Here is a 15847-nt window from a genome sequence, read left to right as displayed (position 1 = left end):
CGCGCGCGCACGTGCACGGATAGTGAAATTGTAATGATGAGTCTGACTGCAGTATGTCCTTTTCTCTATCTGTGTGTCCTCCCTCCTTCCTTCCTGCCTTCTGTCCAGCTACACACACTGTCCTCACATTGTTTCTGTTTCTTCTTTTCTTCCAATATTCTCTGTCTTTAACTTTGGTGAAATTGCATCAGTAGTTCTACAGATGTGCGACAGCCGCCCACCAATTACCTGTGTGTGTGTGTGTGTGTGTGTGTGTGCGTGCGTGTGTGCGCGTGTGTGTGTGTGTTAGCTTTGGAGTCGGGTCAAACTCCCTCTCCCTCTCTGTCATTTTTTAAAAGCTGTTTCTTTCCATCTTGGTCCCTGTCTCTGTCTGACTCCATCTCTCATATTTTGTTTGAAGGTTGATACTAATAACACTGCATGAAATGTTCATTTGACAGTTACAGGCACAACATCACAATGGTGAACACTTAAACTGAGTGCTACTCTTTATTACACAAAGCGTATGCAGAAATGCCAAGGTCAGGTATTATATTCCCTGTGGAGAAATCAAGAAAAATGTCCTTACTAGTGCCCTGGTTATTACAAGAGTTGGCATGGCAACAAATCAAGAACATGCATAGTGGGAAGTGTCAACACATCTTGTCTATGTCTATGGCTAATCAGGCTGGGAAGCTTAAAACGGTCATTCCGTCAGATGGAAAGATTTGTATTATACTGCGACTTCCATACTGGTATAGCCATCATATTAATTTTTAAACAATGTGCCAGTGTAAAAAAAAAAAGAGAGAGAGAGAGGACACGACTTGATGCATGTTGTCGCAAAGTACGCATGCTTCTTAGCCAAATTAGTGACCAGGATACAAGGCGTAAAAATAATCCCCAAACTTGCTTTGATGTGCATTAAAAAGCTGAAAAAGTTCATATTCTGTTTTGTGAGAACAAACTCGGAGTCCTAACCTTCACCCTGCCTCTCTTTCTCGCTCACTCTCTCCTCTCATCCCTCTCTCCCCTGTGTTCTCTGTCCCAGCATAGGCCTCCCAGGGCTGTGTGTGTGTGTGTGTGTGTGTGTGTGTGTGTGTGTGTGTGTGTGTGTGTGTTGTGCTGGTGGATCAAATGCACTCTGTGAGGCAAAGCGTAACGGCAGGATGCTGTACGGCTCTGTCATCTCACTATGGGTCACATACACACACACTCGCTCACACATGGACTGGGTCTCAGAGGGGGACAGCATACAGACACTGCGGTCCCCCCACACACTGATCAAAACAATGTATTTGTCAGAAAAGAGAACTCTTTCATGGGACACACGGACACACAGACACACACACACAGAGGCGTTGGAGCCCTCTCTCTATGCCCTTGTTCCGGACAGCCCAATTATCTCTCTGCACCTCACTGTTTTCCCTTCAGTTCTCCCTCTCTCTGTCTGTATGTCTGTCTCTTCCGCTCTCTCACTCTAGTTTTGTCTTTTGTCATCGGTAGCCACTTTTTTTTTACTCAGCCTATAATTGATTGACATTTAATAAGCTTCTAAAGTTTCTTAAGTAAGGCTGATGGCTTTACTGACGTCATCTGTGTGTGGTGCCCTAGACACACACACACACACACACACACACACACACACACACACACACACACACACACACAGAAACATCATACATCATCATTGTCTCTCAGTCTCTCTCTGGTTAGGGTTATTTAAGGGATACAATTACACTATAAATGTAATCTTTAATTCTTTTGGTGGGTGGTGCTCTTTTGTTTCTGTAGCAATACACACTTATTGATTTGTACGTTAATGAATGATCAATAACATTTGTACATGAATAAAAGAAAAAAAGAATAAAATAATTGAGTCAATAAATAAATTAGACGGAAAAAAACATGGATGCTGAGAAAAAAAATTGGTTCAAGCGTCTGAAGTGTGAGGGTTTGTTGCTTTGCTTCGTTTTTAGGATGTAAATTTAAGAATGTTTTTGATTGTTACTTGGTGAAAATAAGCAATCTAAAGATGTCACCCAGGGTAAGTTATTAATCATGCGATAGAAAAAAAATTGACAGATTAATCAATAATTAAAATGATCAATATGCCTTCTTACTAACAACACAGTCTTAAGGTTTTATGATTGACAGCAGTGGGGAATTTGGCTGACTTGCCTTATTTGGAATAGTTCGCACAATTTCACTTGCTTTATCAAGAGTCTGCTTCCAATGTAATTAATTAGCATTAGTACAGAGGATGATTTTGTTTGTTTGCAGCTTGAATACCTGCAGTAACTTTGTCACACACAATCTGTATCAGACTGTCGCTGTCTTAAATCTTGGACTCTGGGTAATAGGCACATCGGTACTGTACATGTAAAGGTAGCCGATGTTTGACCACTTTCTCTGGCTGCGTGGGAGAGTGTGAGACAACTTCTGAAGAAAGCATCACCCCTACCGAGGGCAAGATCTTTAAGGTGCCTTCCATAGAGACCCCCAACACACACACAGACACACACAGACACACACACACACACACACACACACACACACACACACAGAGAGAGATCACTGAAGCTTAGGTATTACTTATTCACCCTCTACCTCTATCTGTGCCAGGTGTTTTTGTCTTTTTCTTCTGTTAAGTTGAAACTATATTTTTTCTTTTGAAGAAATAAAAGTTTGCTTTTACTAAGACAAGGAATATTAACATGATAATGAAAATATGAAATATGACGATTAAACTGGTAACACTGTTCACTCCTCCCTCTCTTTCTCCCTCTTTCTCTCTGTGTGTCTCACTCCATGTGCCTCTCCTGCTGTTTCAATCTCCTAGTAAATGATAATGAACCTCTATCTGTCTCAGTATGTCTCGGACACACTGGCGCCCCACACAACCTAGCAGCCTTTGAGCTTTGTGTGTGTCTGTGTGTGTGGAAAGGGGATATTTGGGGACCAAGACCATGGAGCATACCATCTCATTCATATAAGCACATGTGGCACCCACCACACGCACGCACACACACAGCTATTGAGGCGGGATTAGGGCACCCTTGTGTCGGCCTTTGAGGCAAGGAGAGATAGGAATCTTTGTGTGCGTGTGGGTATTAGTCAGTATGGGTGTCATGGATGTATGATTGAAGACGTTATTAACCCTGCGATCCCCTGCAGCTCTGTAGCTGAAGTTCTGCACACTGTTTGAATATGTGTGTGTGTGTGTGTGTGTCTATGTTTATGTACATACTTACAGGACATGAGTTAAGTGACAAAAAGCGGAAGACACAGATTGTGTTCTCCATGAATTGTCTGTGTGTGTATCTGTGAGAGGATGTGAGAGGATGTTTGTGTGTATGTGTGTGTGTGTGCGCAACTCCACAGGGGTCACAGATTGGTCACAGAAGACACCATCTGATGTCTCCGGGCAGTACAGTCCTATGGTGTGCATGTTCGTGTGTGGCCCCACATGGTGTGTGTGTGTGCGCGCGCGTGTGTGTGCGTGTGCGTGTGTGTGTGTGTGTGGGCGACTGGGGCATCGGTCCTGTATGGTACAATGGTGATAAGGACAACAAGCAGGAGACCTGATCGTCAAGGGGTGCATGTGTGTGTTTGTATATGTGTGTGTGTGTGTGTGTGTGTGTGTGTGTGTGTGTGTGTGTGTTTATGACGCCCACCTTTCATCTGGCCTTTCACCGTGGGTGCTGTGATGTCACTCACACCTTCTTAAAATAGACACAGATACACACAAACACACAAACACTGGTATAATCCCCATGCGAGAGTGACGAGGAAGGATGGAGGCTGGTTGCGGATCGTCTCTTGTCTGTTTGTGATGAAGACACACCTGACCGTATTTGAATATGATATCAGCTCCGTTAGTCTCTCGTATTACTCATTTACACTGACTGTGCAATAGTATGACTCATTATGCAATGACAAACTGTGACATCTGAAAAAATAGAAATGCTTCATACTCAACAGCCTGTACAAATAGATTAATGATGGGACCCCAGTACTGACAGATGGACAGCAAAAGAGACATTCACAGACTCAAAAAGAAAGGGAACAAGTAGAAGAGCTGTAACAAAGGATGAGGGGTTTGAACTGGAGCCCACACAAATTAATCAGCAAGTGATGGACCAAGAGGGACGATAAGGAGACATGTAGGGAGGAATGGGCAAAGTGAGCGATGGATGAGTGACTGCATTGGGGGAGGGCGGATAACGAGGACAGAGGGAGGGAAGGAAGGATGGCTATTGGAAGGGCAGATCATCCACAGCCCCGGTGGGGAGGACAGACAATTACCAGTTGGGGCAGATATGGCACTGGGGTTGGTGTGTGTGAGAGTTGGGGGAGTGCACGGGGGAGAAGGAAAAATGAAATGAGAATGTGCAGCAGGGGAAAAGAGGGAGTGTATAATGCAACCTATATCATAATGTCTGTCTGAACGACTCAACTGATCTGGAGCTAAACCTCAAATTTCCAATTTAGTGAAAAGGTTCGTCAGTGGACGACGAAAAATTCAATTGTTTTCAGTGCAGTTTAGCTTATTTCAAAATTGTTTCCCAATGCCAGGTGAATGTTTTTTCTGTTTTTAATTTCTGAAACAAGAGACAGTGCTTAAGGAATACGTTAATTATTGCACATATTATTATGTACTTTTAAGATAACATTACAATGGACGTGACCAGGGAGAAAATGTGAGGTGAAACATGAGTGTGAGTAGACCTCACATCTCATGCCAGGTGCAACTGATAAGATGCTACAACGGAGCAATCCTTCATTTTAGTAATGTAGTTCCACCTGTGCTTTTCCTACCATGACAAGTGAAAATGTTGCTGATGTTGAGTTTCGGAGCCGCTACACTATGTGAACAGAGTGAAAATGAGTGAATACATGCCTGTCACTGCTATATGCAAGTTTCTTCTTATGTGTCTGCACAATGTCTGACAGTTTGTGTGTGTACATGAGACATCTATCATGTGTGTTGTATTAGTATTCTAAAATAATGTCATGTTGTTGTTTTCGTGTTGCTTAATCCAGCCTACACATGCGTGTCTGTCTCCTATTTGCAGAGGAGGGCATCAATCACGAGTGCAAGCTGTGTAACCAGATGTTTGATTCACCTGCCAAGCTGCTTTGCCACCTGATAGAGCACAGCTTCGAAGGCATGGGAGGTACCTTCAAGTGTCCCGTCTGCTTCACAGGTGACACAAACACACACACACACTCACACACATACACACCTTCAAGGACAGTAGCACACGTAACTCCTACTCCCTTGTGTCCTGTCTGATTTGTATTTGAAATGAAGACAAAAACATGGAGATAACATGTTTTACACAAAAACATAAGAACAAGTTAGCACACAACAGGGACAAAACATTGGCCTGTATAACCACATACACACACTCTAGTACACCAACAGAAACTTTGATCTATATCCATTTTGTAATACTGTGCATCTCTGAAGAGATACAGAATACTATAGTCTGTTGTTATACTGAAGAATATTATAGACTTATTTTGCTTTGTGTTTTATGTAGTTATCTGTTATATTTGTCAGTATGAATGTTCGCCATTCATGGTGTAAGCACCAGAGTTGTCACAGCTTATCACAAATTGTATGCTTATGTTAATAAAAATGCCAGATGAGGTTAATACTGCTGCTGGAAATAGGGTTAGCTCTTAAATCTCTCCTGACATCGGCCCAGGTACCTGTTGTGGCTCAGAAATGGCTCTCTCTGGGTTACCCACATCATGGTACATTGAATAAATGTGCTGTAATGGCTGTAAAGTTTTTGTTTTTGGGTAAACAGTAACAACACATTAGGAATATCCATTGTTTTAACGTTTCTAACTGTGGGAGTAATATTCCAGCAGGGTGCCACTGCTACAGAAGCACTGACTGTGTGTGTGTATGTGCAAAAGTTCATGTAATACCGCCAAAAAAAAAAAGCAAAATATGGAGTACCTTATGCCTTTGCAATCCACTGGAGGGGAGGAAACAAAATGCTGGATGACCAAATTAGGCCTGTGCTGTTCAGTGTTCTGTTCTACCTACAGTATTTTACCAGCAACTAAGTCAGCACCTTTGCTCTCTCCCTCCCCTGTTCCATCTCTGACTGTCTATCCCCATATGCTCACTCGCTCTCTCTCTCCCTCTCTTCCCCTCTCTCTCTCTCTCTCTCTCTCCTCTCTCTCTCTCTCTTTCTCTGTCACTCCATCACTCTCTCCCCCCCGCTCAGTTGCTGAGTTTGTCTTGTGTTGTGTGCCTCTCCCCCCAGGTACACAGCAACGCTTTAAACTTTAACTCTATTCCTTGGTGGCTTATGAATTAGTAAGATGGGCACCACTCCTACGGGGAGGCTTAATAATTCAACACATACACACTCACAGTGAAAACCAAAAGTTTACTGAAACAAAGGGGAGAGAAAGAAAGAAAAGAGTATATGAGACAACACTGGAGCGGAAGTTAAAAAAGAAGAGATAATTTATTGATAAATATCACAAGGTCTGCTGAGGATAGCTCTTCCTGTTTTCTCTCCTCCTTTCTCTTGCTGCTTTCTCTCTCTTTTTTTCTATCCCATATACTCCCTCCTTTCCAGTCAGCCCTCCATTCGCTTTGTGTGTTTGTGTGGTTATTTGCACTGAACACCCAGTTGCCATTTGGTTCTATAGTGGATAGTCTAGTCATTGCTTTGCAGTCTTTCCTTTAACTGTCCAGTTGTAAACAGGCCAGTACCTTAGTAGATCAAATCAGATGGACCTGACCAGATCTCAGATCATCCTGATTCGCTGATTAGGGTTCACTGGCCCCAGCAACACACACACTCACAACAATGCAGGCTCCCCGGTTAAAGGCAAAGTCTCCACTGGACAGCCCCCTTCAGCTCATTTCCCTCAGTTTTTGGATTGTTGAACTCTCTTTGATGCCTTCAGCTGTAGTAGTGACTAAGTTCATCAAATACACCACACGTAACTTGTGCCATGTTTGTTGCTCTCCCAGTTTTTGTGCAGGCCAACAAGCTCCAGCAGCACATTTTTGCCGTCCATGGCCAGGAAGACAAGATCTACGACTGTTCCCAGTGTCCGCAGAAGTTCTTCTTTCAGACAGAACTACAGGTAGGTCCCCTTAATTCTGTCTCCGTGTTATCCGTGACGTGACTCTTTTGTCTGTCTGCATACTGTTGCGGTCTGGCAATGTGCAGGTGCAGACACTGTAGCGAGTGGACTCTGTGGCTGAGGAAAGTCTCTATCAGAAAGTGAAGTCAACTTTTGTTCTCACGCCAAATAAGATATGTACCCACCTGACTAGACCACCTCCTTACTTCCACGCCTTTGCTCTCCTCCTCCTTTCTAGGCTTCCCCTCATCCTTCAACATACAGTAACCTTATTCAGTGCCTCCCTTTTTTTCCCCCCAACTACTTGTGTTTCACAGAATCCTCTCTTTACCGTTCATCTCCATATTCTCCTTCCAGCCTTTTTTCATTCCTCTGTCCCTCTCTTTCCATCTCTCCTCATGAGGTCTGAGCAGGGTTCTGGCAAGCTTCATGTCATTAGGGTCCAGACACATTTGAGTGTGTGCGCATGTGTGTGTGTGTGTGTGTGTGTGTGTGTGTGCATATGAAAGGGAAGAGAGGCTATAAGTCACCCAAGAGTAGGTCCTGGGCCAGCTGTGGCCAGATCTGTGATGATGTAAACCCTCCTGTCCTCCTCCATCTCTTGTATTCCTTTGGCAGCAGACGAGTGACCTGCAAAATCTTCAGGTTAAACATCAGTCCTGTTAAAGGTGGAATCTGTAACTCATGCTGTCACTTGCTGCATTAACCACAGATGTTAAGTTAAAAAAGGTTTTTTGGAAAGTTGTATGGAAAATTAACCAGCGAGCAAAGAATGATACTTCTAGGCTTTGGATCGAATAATACATTGCCTCCAGGACGTGGCTCTGTTTTGAAGATAACTTATTGACACTGTCAAACAGGACAGGTGCAACCCCATAAGCCATGACAAAGTGATCAGCATGTCTCATTAGCAGAGTATTCAGAGCATCAGTTTAACTGAAAATTAAATGGGAAATAATCTTAGCATGTTATTGTCTCTTTCCACTCATTCATTCATCCTTATTGTTCTCTTTGTCTGTTTCCCTCCTGCATCTTTCTGTCTTGTTCACTACATCTTCATTGGCCTGGCAATCTAAAACTGGTCTACCCCAGAAGAATATAGCCCAGCTAATGCCCAGCCAGTCTGGACACTAATAGAATTATTATTGTTGTAGTTCTGTACTTGCTGTTAAAAAAAAAACTAATTGTAATAGTGATTATTTAATTGTAAGAAAGCCCCTCCAGTCACCACAAACACACACACACACACACACACACACACACACACACAGGCAGTGATACAGGTCAAAGGAGGTGGGCATATGGCTGGCAAGTCCATTTAACAGCAGGGCGACTGCTGGACCCTGTCGGTTAATGTCCACACACGGGCACCACTCACATGTCACGCATTCCCGCTCACCTCCACACACCTGTACATACATGCGTATACGCACACTCTGTATGCCACACACAAACACCTCTACTCCTCTTCGTTAATCCATTAAGATTTTTTTCGGACTGAATCTGGCAGACTTGGAGTGGGGTATCCATGTTTTTTTTTTTTTTTGTGATTGTGTTGGTGTATCGAAGGTGCCAGGGATTATATAGCTATAACAACAGATAGCTATCTCATATATCAACTCATCTGAGTCTGGCCAGGTCGCATGAGTTTAATTCTCTTGTTTTCATTCCAGCTAAGTTGAGCTCTGTTCAACTTTTTTTCCTCCCTTAGCTCCTTGTACTTCTTCCTCTTTGGCTGCTGCACTGTGGCTATATCCATCTTGTTACTCTTTGGTCCTAGCCCAAGTGTGTGTGTGTGTGTGCTTGTCTGTGTCTATGTGTGTGTGAAAACTTGCAGCCCGAGCCCGACCTGCCACAGCTCCATTGCCCCATGGGAGGGCTCTCTAAGTGGGCTAGACAGAAAGGCTGACTGAGGGAGATGGAGAGCTACAACCATGGAGGTTAATGCCACTGCTAGCTGTTATCGCATGTGTGTGAGTTTGTGTGTGTGTGTGTGCATGCGTCTGCCACAGAAAGTGGAATGGGGTAATTTGTGTGTGTGTGTGTGTGTGTGTGTGTGTGTGTTTGTGTGTGTGTGTGTGTGTGTGCGTCTCCGACAGAGAGAGGGGAGGGGTATAATTTGTGTGTGTGTGTGTGTGTGTGTGTGTGTGTGTGTGTGTGTGTGTGTTTTAATGAGGTGCGGATGGATGAAGAAGGCTGGTTGGCCAGCTAGAAAAGGCTTTGGCCTCTTTCAACCCCTCAGAGGGGCCATATGATGTTCAGCTCACTCTCTCTTTCTCTCTCTCTCCTTCACACACCCACACGCCCAACGGCCATTGCAGCATGGACACGTCGCTGCATCATCCTCTCTCCCTCCTCTCCTCATTCCCTCTTTCCATCTCCATCTCTCCTTCTGCATACAAAGTCCTTCACTTTCTCTCTACCACTCTCTGAATCACTTGCTTTCAAATCTGTCTATCCATCTCCTACACATACATACCACAATTTTTCACTTTCTCTCTTCCTGTTTCTCTCCCTCCTCTCTCTCTCTCTCTGTCTGACTCCCCCCATCTGTCCCAGAAGAACCAGCCCCTATGCATATTTTAGCCCCTCTCCTCTCTTCCTCTCTTCTGTGCCTCTCCCCAGTGCCCCATAAATAGTGCAGACGTAAGCTGGTAAATAAGAGATGTTTTGGTGTGTGTCTGTGTGTATGTGTGTGGGTGTGTAAATAAGAAATGCTGTGGCCCTGATCAGTGAGGCCCTTCTGGATATCTCTCTGCCTTTACTCCCAGACTTCACAGACGACTTTCTCATTCTCTCTGTTTTAGTTTCTTTCTTTCTTTCTTTCTTTCTTTCTTTCTTTCTTTCTTTCTTTCTTTCTTTCTTTCTTTCTTATCAATGTTTTTAAAATGTCAGTTTATCCATCACCAACAAACAATTGTTTTTGCATGAATATAATATGTTTGTTAAACATACTGAGTCCATAATCCAAACATCTACAGTATGGACAGTAATTAAATGATTTTTGGAGACTGTGTCCCTCTTGTAGAAGTATCTCATCCAGCTCTATATCAGCTCTGACTCTCCAATGTTATTTTCCCCGACTGACTTCTTGATCTTCACATTTTTCTTAAGCCTCCAGGGGGTGCTATCCTGCAGCTCCTGCCCTCAATGCTTCCTTATATCCCTTGCTTCATCCATCACATTTGCACTCCTCCCCAGTCATCCCCTTTTTTCTGCCTCTGTGTCTGTTGTGCTACACAATCTCCTTTAGCTCCAGTAAATATTTAAACACTGCTAGATGGGTGGATTGCTGGTCAGATGAATAAATGGATGGATGTGGGGGATCCTCTTGTTTGTTTGTGTGCTGATTCCCTTGACCGGATCTTGCCCTTTTTTCCCAATCTTCCCCCCCATCTTGGCGGTGCGGAATATTTGAGAGTTTTGCAACCACAAGTACAAGCGGAGGTCTGTTCCCTCATGGACACAACTAAAAGAACATGTAGTGTACACATACAATGATGGATGGATGGATGGATGGACAGACTGATGATGGAAAACTAAGAAATACCTATACCTGGAAAATTAAAGAAATATTTAAACGCCCTCAAAGCAAAAGTAATTAATTTTGGTATTTAAAGCAGAGCAGAGAATAGCTTTGCAGTCATTTCACTACCTTTGGATCAGATCAGGGCAGTGTGTTGTGTGCGTGCATGTATGTGTGTGTGCGTGTGTGTGTCTGTGTGTGTGTGTGTGTGTGTGTGTGTAAAACGAGATGTGTTTAGTAGTCTGTCTGTGAATAATGTTGTCTTTGTCTTTGTCTGAATCTAAGAGCCTCACTGTCTCCCTCTAACTGAATTATGGAAAGGTGTGGATGTGGCTGAACTGGCAATAGGGTTTGTGTGTGTGTGTGTGTGTGTGTGTGTGTGTGTGTGTGTGTGTGTGTGTGTTTGTATCTGTCTGTTTGCCAGTGTCTGGGTGTTGCTGTTGGGTGTTGAGTGTTGTGTCAAGTCATAGTATGTACTCTGTGATCCATATATCCCTTGGCTCTGTGTGTGTGTGTGTGTGAGTGTGTGTGTGTATGCGTGAATTTGATCCGTAGATCCCTGTGGCGTTCCAGGGGAGCGTACTCAGCTGCCCCACTGCTCACTGGGAGACTCTGTGTTATTAGAATGGGGACCTGGGACACACACAGACACACACACAGACACACACACCTCCCTCAATCCCTGGACTTGAAGCTATTTGCAGACAGACAAAGACAGAAAGAGATTCAAAACAAAAGAGAGAGGTGGAGAGACAGACAGACAGACTGCAAGCAAGCCCGCCTTACCTACTACTACCACTGCAGTACCACAGCTACTACTATTTCTAGTATTACTAGAAGTACTATTATTTTACAGAGCACTGTGTCAAGAATAGAGTACACGTAATTAAATTAAAAAATCAGTATAACAAAAAAACACAAGCAAATCAACAAAAATATTTATCATTATCATTGTATTTAACTGTCCTTTGTCTCAGCAGACTTCTCCTCCTCTGACTGCCTAAGGAGAAATTGCATACAAATTGTGTCTGTATCTGTTATCACTGTTGTGTTCATTGTTTCATACTGTGAAAAAAAGCACATTCTGTTCATGTTGGATGTAAATAGAAGAAAAGAAATCTCAATATGGGATCAGTTAATCATCCGGAAATGTTATATTTATGTGAAAGTACACCTGTGTGTGTCTGCATTGATGCTTTTAGGAACTTGCCACCAGAAAACCGTAAAAAGACATACACAGTGGGTCGCAGTGAGGAGGACAGAGAGAGAGAGAGAGAGAGAAAATGAATGAAAAGAAGTTACTTTGATGCTTTGATGTAAAGCAGAGGAACAAATAGACAGATGCAGAGAGAAAAAAGACAGGCAGAATGAGATAACGTGGGATAAAGAGATAAACAGAGGTAGGGACAGATACAAAGGAATTACACTATGTGAGCCAGCACCTGGAGGGTTTCTAACAGCTTGGACCATGTTCTTGTCATTTTGTGTGTGTATTTGTGTGCGTGTGTGACAGGTGAACAGAGGCAATGTGTCACAGAGCAGGACAGACTCCGCATGGCGTAGTGTTCTATCAACCCTGCCAAAATACACTCATACACACATGGGCACGGCACTCACAAACACAGTGCATCTCAACACTTCAGCAGCTGAAAAATAATCCTAGAGCAGATGATCTGTGTCAACGGTTAGTGCAAACATTTAACTCTAACTTCTCCAGCCTTTCATCGGTTCCTCTCGCTCTTTTTGTTCCTCCACGATAGTTAAAATTCATTCTTACTCTGGAGCTGTTTTATTCTGACTGTGTGTCATTTGAAGAATGTCGTTACAAACAGAGCACGTCCTATAATCCAGATGTGGCTCTGACAGGTGCTTGGTTACAGTACAACAATCAGCAAGTATAAACTCATCGCATGTTAGTTTTTATATGGATTGATAAAATGTCAGACTGACATTGATTGTAAATATTTTCAAATCAACCCTTTTTGATTTTAATCTTGTCTTTAATCACATTTTTGCGCTGGTATATATCACATTTTTCAGTGATATGATATTTCTGCAGATTAATTTTATGATTATAATTTGTAATTATCCTTTGACTAATTGATTAATTGACTAACTGTCATAGGGCTAATATAAGTGAGGGTCTTTCCCATGTCAACGAAAAATAAAAGTTATTATTAAGGTAATTGTAAAAGGCCATTTAAAGCAATGTGAGAGTAACGTAGGATCTTATTTGCGCTGCAGGTTTTACTGATCTGTTCTCCTCCTGTGTTCTCATGTTGTCTCATGTTCCCTAATAATTATCATGGGATCCCTGTTTGGGTCCTGATCCCCAGGTTGAAGACCCATTGTATTAAACCATCCTGTTGAAATCAAAGTACTGCACATTCTGTCTTAATATTATCGAAGCCCAATCACTGCTTCCCCTATTGAAAATGAATATGATCAAAGTGAACTCCAGTGTTTGGTTGGCAGCAGATTCTTCAGGCTCATGCACATGCTGTACTGTGTCTCTGCTCTCACGCTCCCTCTCTCTACTCCTCAGTACCCTCTGATAAATTTGTCCTTGTTAATCATTCAGTGTGTAGTAGGAAATGCCCCCATTCCTTCTTCCCTCCATCATCCATGTCATGCATCCATCTATCCTTCCACTACCTCATCACGTTGACACTCGGCCCAACACTGTGGTTAATCTCAGCCGTCCATTCCTTCCTCAGTTCATCTATGAACCCAACCGATTCTTTTGTCTTTTTTCACTCATCCCCCTTTTTGTGCATGCTTTCTCCTTCTGCCAGTTTATGGGTGCATGGTAATAAAAAAAAAAAGAAAAAAAAAGAAGCTGCCTCCCTTGGGACTCGGATTGGACGTGTGCAATAATATGACAGTGACACGGAAAGCCAGCACGCTCTGCTGAATTATGAGCTCTTGTGTGTACTGGATGGATCATGTCTGTGCATTCATTTGTACATATTGTGTGTGTGTGTGTGTGTGTGTGTGTGTGTGTGTGTGTGTGTATATGTATATGTTGTCCTGCCTCTCACACGCATGTCTTGTATTCATTGTCCTGCCTGCATTTTTGTCTGTGTTTTTGGATGCTTGTGTATATGTTTGTGTGTGTTGTCACCCATGTCTGCAGGCTCCAGTCCTCATCTGGCATTGGCCACATTCCTCGGCACAAAGTAGTGTGTGTGTGTGTGTGAGTGTGTGTGTGTGAGAGGGAGAGAGAGACGGATCATTAATTTTTTGAACCCATCCCCATTTTTCTCTATAATGGTGTGACTCAAATGTGTCATGTGGCGTTCAGGAACGATCGTTTTTTGTGCTGCAGGTGAGGTCATTTCCTATTTTGTGTAACAGCTTCCAGCAGGGAACCTTCACCTTTTGCTATGAATCTGGTGTAGATCTATGGGTGTTTGCCTTTGGCGTTTGTGTGTGTGCTCATCATGCTGCGAGTGTATTTTGGGTTGTGTTTACTGGTCCAAACCTGGCTGTTTGGGCCAGTAGCAACAGGAGAGGGGAAGTCCCCGTGGGAGAAAGAAAGGGAAGGAGCACTCCAAACAGGACATGGTCAGAGAGGTCACCCTGGGTGGGATGATGGAGGAGAAAAGTGTCGGACATCGTGACTTGGCTGGAAAGAGAGAAAGCTAAAGGAAGTTTTTGATAGATAATTTGAAGATAATTTGTAGATTGTCATTTACAACAGGAGGAAGAGAGACAGGGGAATGATGGGAAAATATGGGGACAAAGACAGACAGAGAGGAATAGAAGAGTGGGAGGGGAGCAGGGAATACGTGTCAGCGGGATGTTAAGGGCAGGGGGTACGTTTATTTTCGATCTGCTCCCGAGGCAGCATCCTGTCCTGGACGGGTGGGGCTAAAGACAAGCCAGGGAGCAGAGGAAACGGGCTAAGACAGCCCATCTGCTAGTTCCAGACACACACACACACACACACACACACACACACACATAGAGACATAGACACACTCACTCTGTTGGAAGAGTGTCAACTCTGAGCTATAAATACACTGAACCCAAAGAAGACCACAAGGCGACTAAGGTGATTTTTCATTTAGTGTTAAAAACAGCAGTGGAGATGGGGCACATGTACACTCACACTAGCACATTCCCACACACACACACACACACACACACACACACACACACACACACACACACACACACACACACACACACACACACACTCAGACACACTCAGGCACACAGTATTTGGAGTGCCTCCACTTACCCCGACATAGACACATTTGACACAAATTCACATACTGATAGACGCTTGCTGACACATGCAGGCAGTGCACACACACTCACACTCACTCACACACACACACACACACACACACAAACACACACATACACATAGAGAGCATTGTTCCAACGGGAGTGTTTCCTCTTCCTGTGTCTGTTGGAGACTTGGCACCTGCATTTCAAGGTGTAGTTGTTACATCACAGCGTTTAGAGTGTGTGTGCAACAAGTCCTCAAACTACCAAATGTGTTGCCTTGTACCTACTCTTTATATGACCCACAGGAGTGTACCAACAGCAGGTGTACTGGACTTTGATCGTCATGGTTACAATAATAAACACAGTTCAGGTGGAATGGTCATGGATAAATGAAGCAACATTGATTATCGGTGTCACACAGGAAATGAACTGACCATCCACCCCAACCTTCTCCTAACACAGACTTTGTCGCTCGCTACACTAAGTCCCATAACTCCGTTCCTCCCATTTTTATTCCTATGTCCGCTAGAGGTCAGCTAACAATAAAGGCAGGTTAGATTTTCTTGTAACAATGAGTCATAATAAGCTTCCTGCACAGACGAAGTATTTTTACAGGAGGACAATGTTGTGTGTGTCTGTGCCTGTGTCTCTGTGTGTGTGTGTGTGTCTGTGTCTGTGTGTGTGTGTGTGTGTGTGTGTGTGTGTGTGTGTGTGCGTGTGCCTGTGCCTGTGCCTGTGTCTCTGTGTGTGTGTGTGTGTGTGTTTAAGTAACAGAGTAAGTAATTTTGCTACCCTACTGATTCGGCATATAATCAAGCTACTGTATGTATGTACTGTATGTTGTTGCTGTCTTCCTCATGTTGTCTTAATGTGATGTTTCAGGATGGGAGTTTTTTCTCTCCCTGCTTGGTTCAGGCCAGATGGTGCATTCAGACAGATACCTATATGTTTCTGCTGTAGAGAGGGCTGACCAGG

At 43.5% G+C, this 15847-nt stretch overlaps 1 protein-coding gene across 1 annotated transcript in view; it reads left to right on the top strand.

Annotated features, from left to right (window-relative positions):
• znf423 (zinc finger protein 423) overlaps nucleotides 1–15847 on the top strand; it is a 128255-nt gene that overhangs the window by 107516 nt on the left and 4892 nt on the right. Inside the window, exons 20-21 of the mRNA XM_022749854.1 lie at nucleotides 5058–5189; nucleotides 6992–7107. Coding sequence (XP_022605575.1) covers nucleotides 5058–5189; nucleotides 6992–7107 — 248 coding nt within the window. The remainder of the gene's footprint in view (nucleotides 1–5057; nucleotides 5190–6991; nucleotides 7108–15847) is intronic.

The sequence above is a fragment of the Seriola dumerili genome, unplaced genomic scaffold, assembly GCF_002260705.1.
Source record: "Seriola dumerili isolate Sdu_G_001 unplaced genomic scaffold, Sdu_1.0 BDQW01000147.1, whole genome shotgun sequence".
Classification (NCBI taxonomy): Eukaryota; Metazoa; Chordata; class Actinopteri; order Carangiformes; family Carangidae; genus Seriola; species Seriola dumerili.
This window is presented reverse-complemented; position numbering and strand designations above follow the sequence as displayed.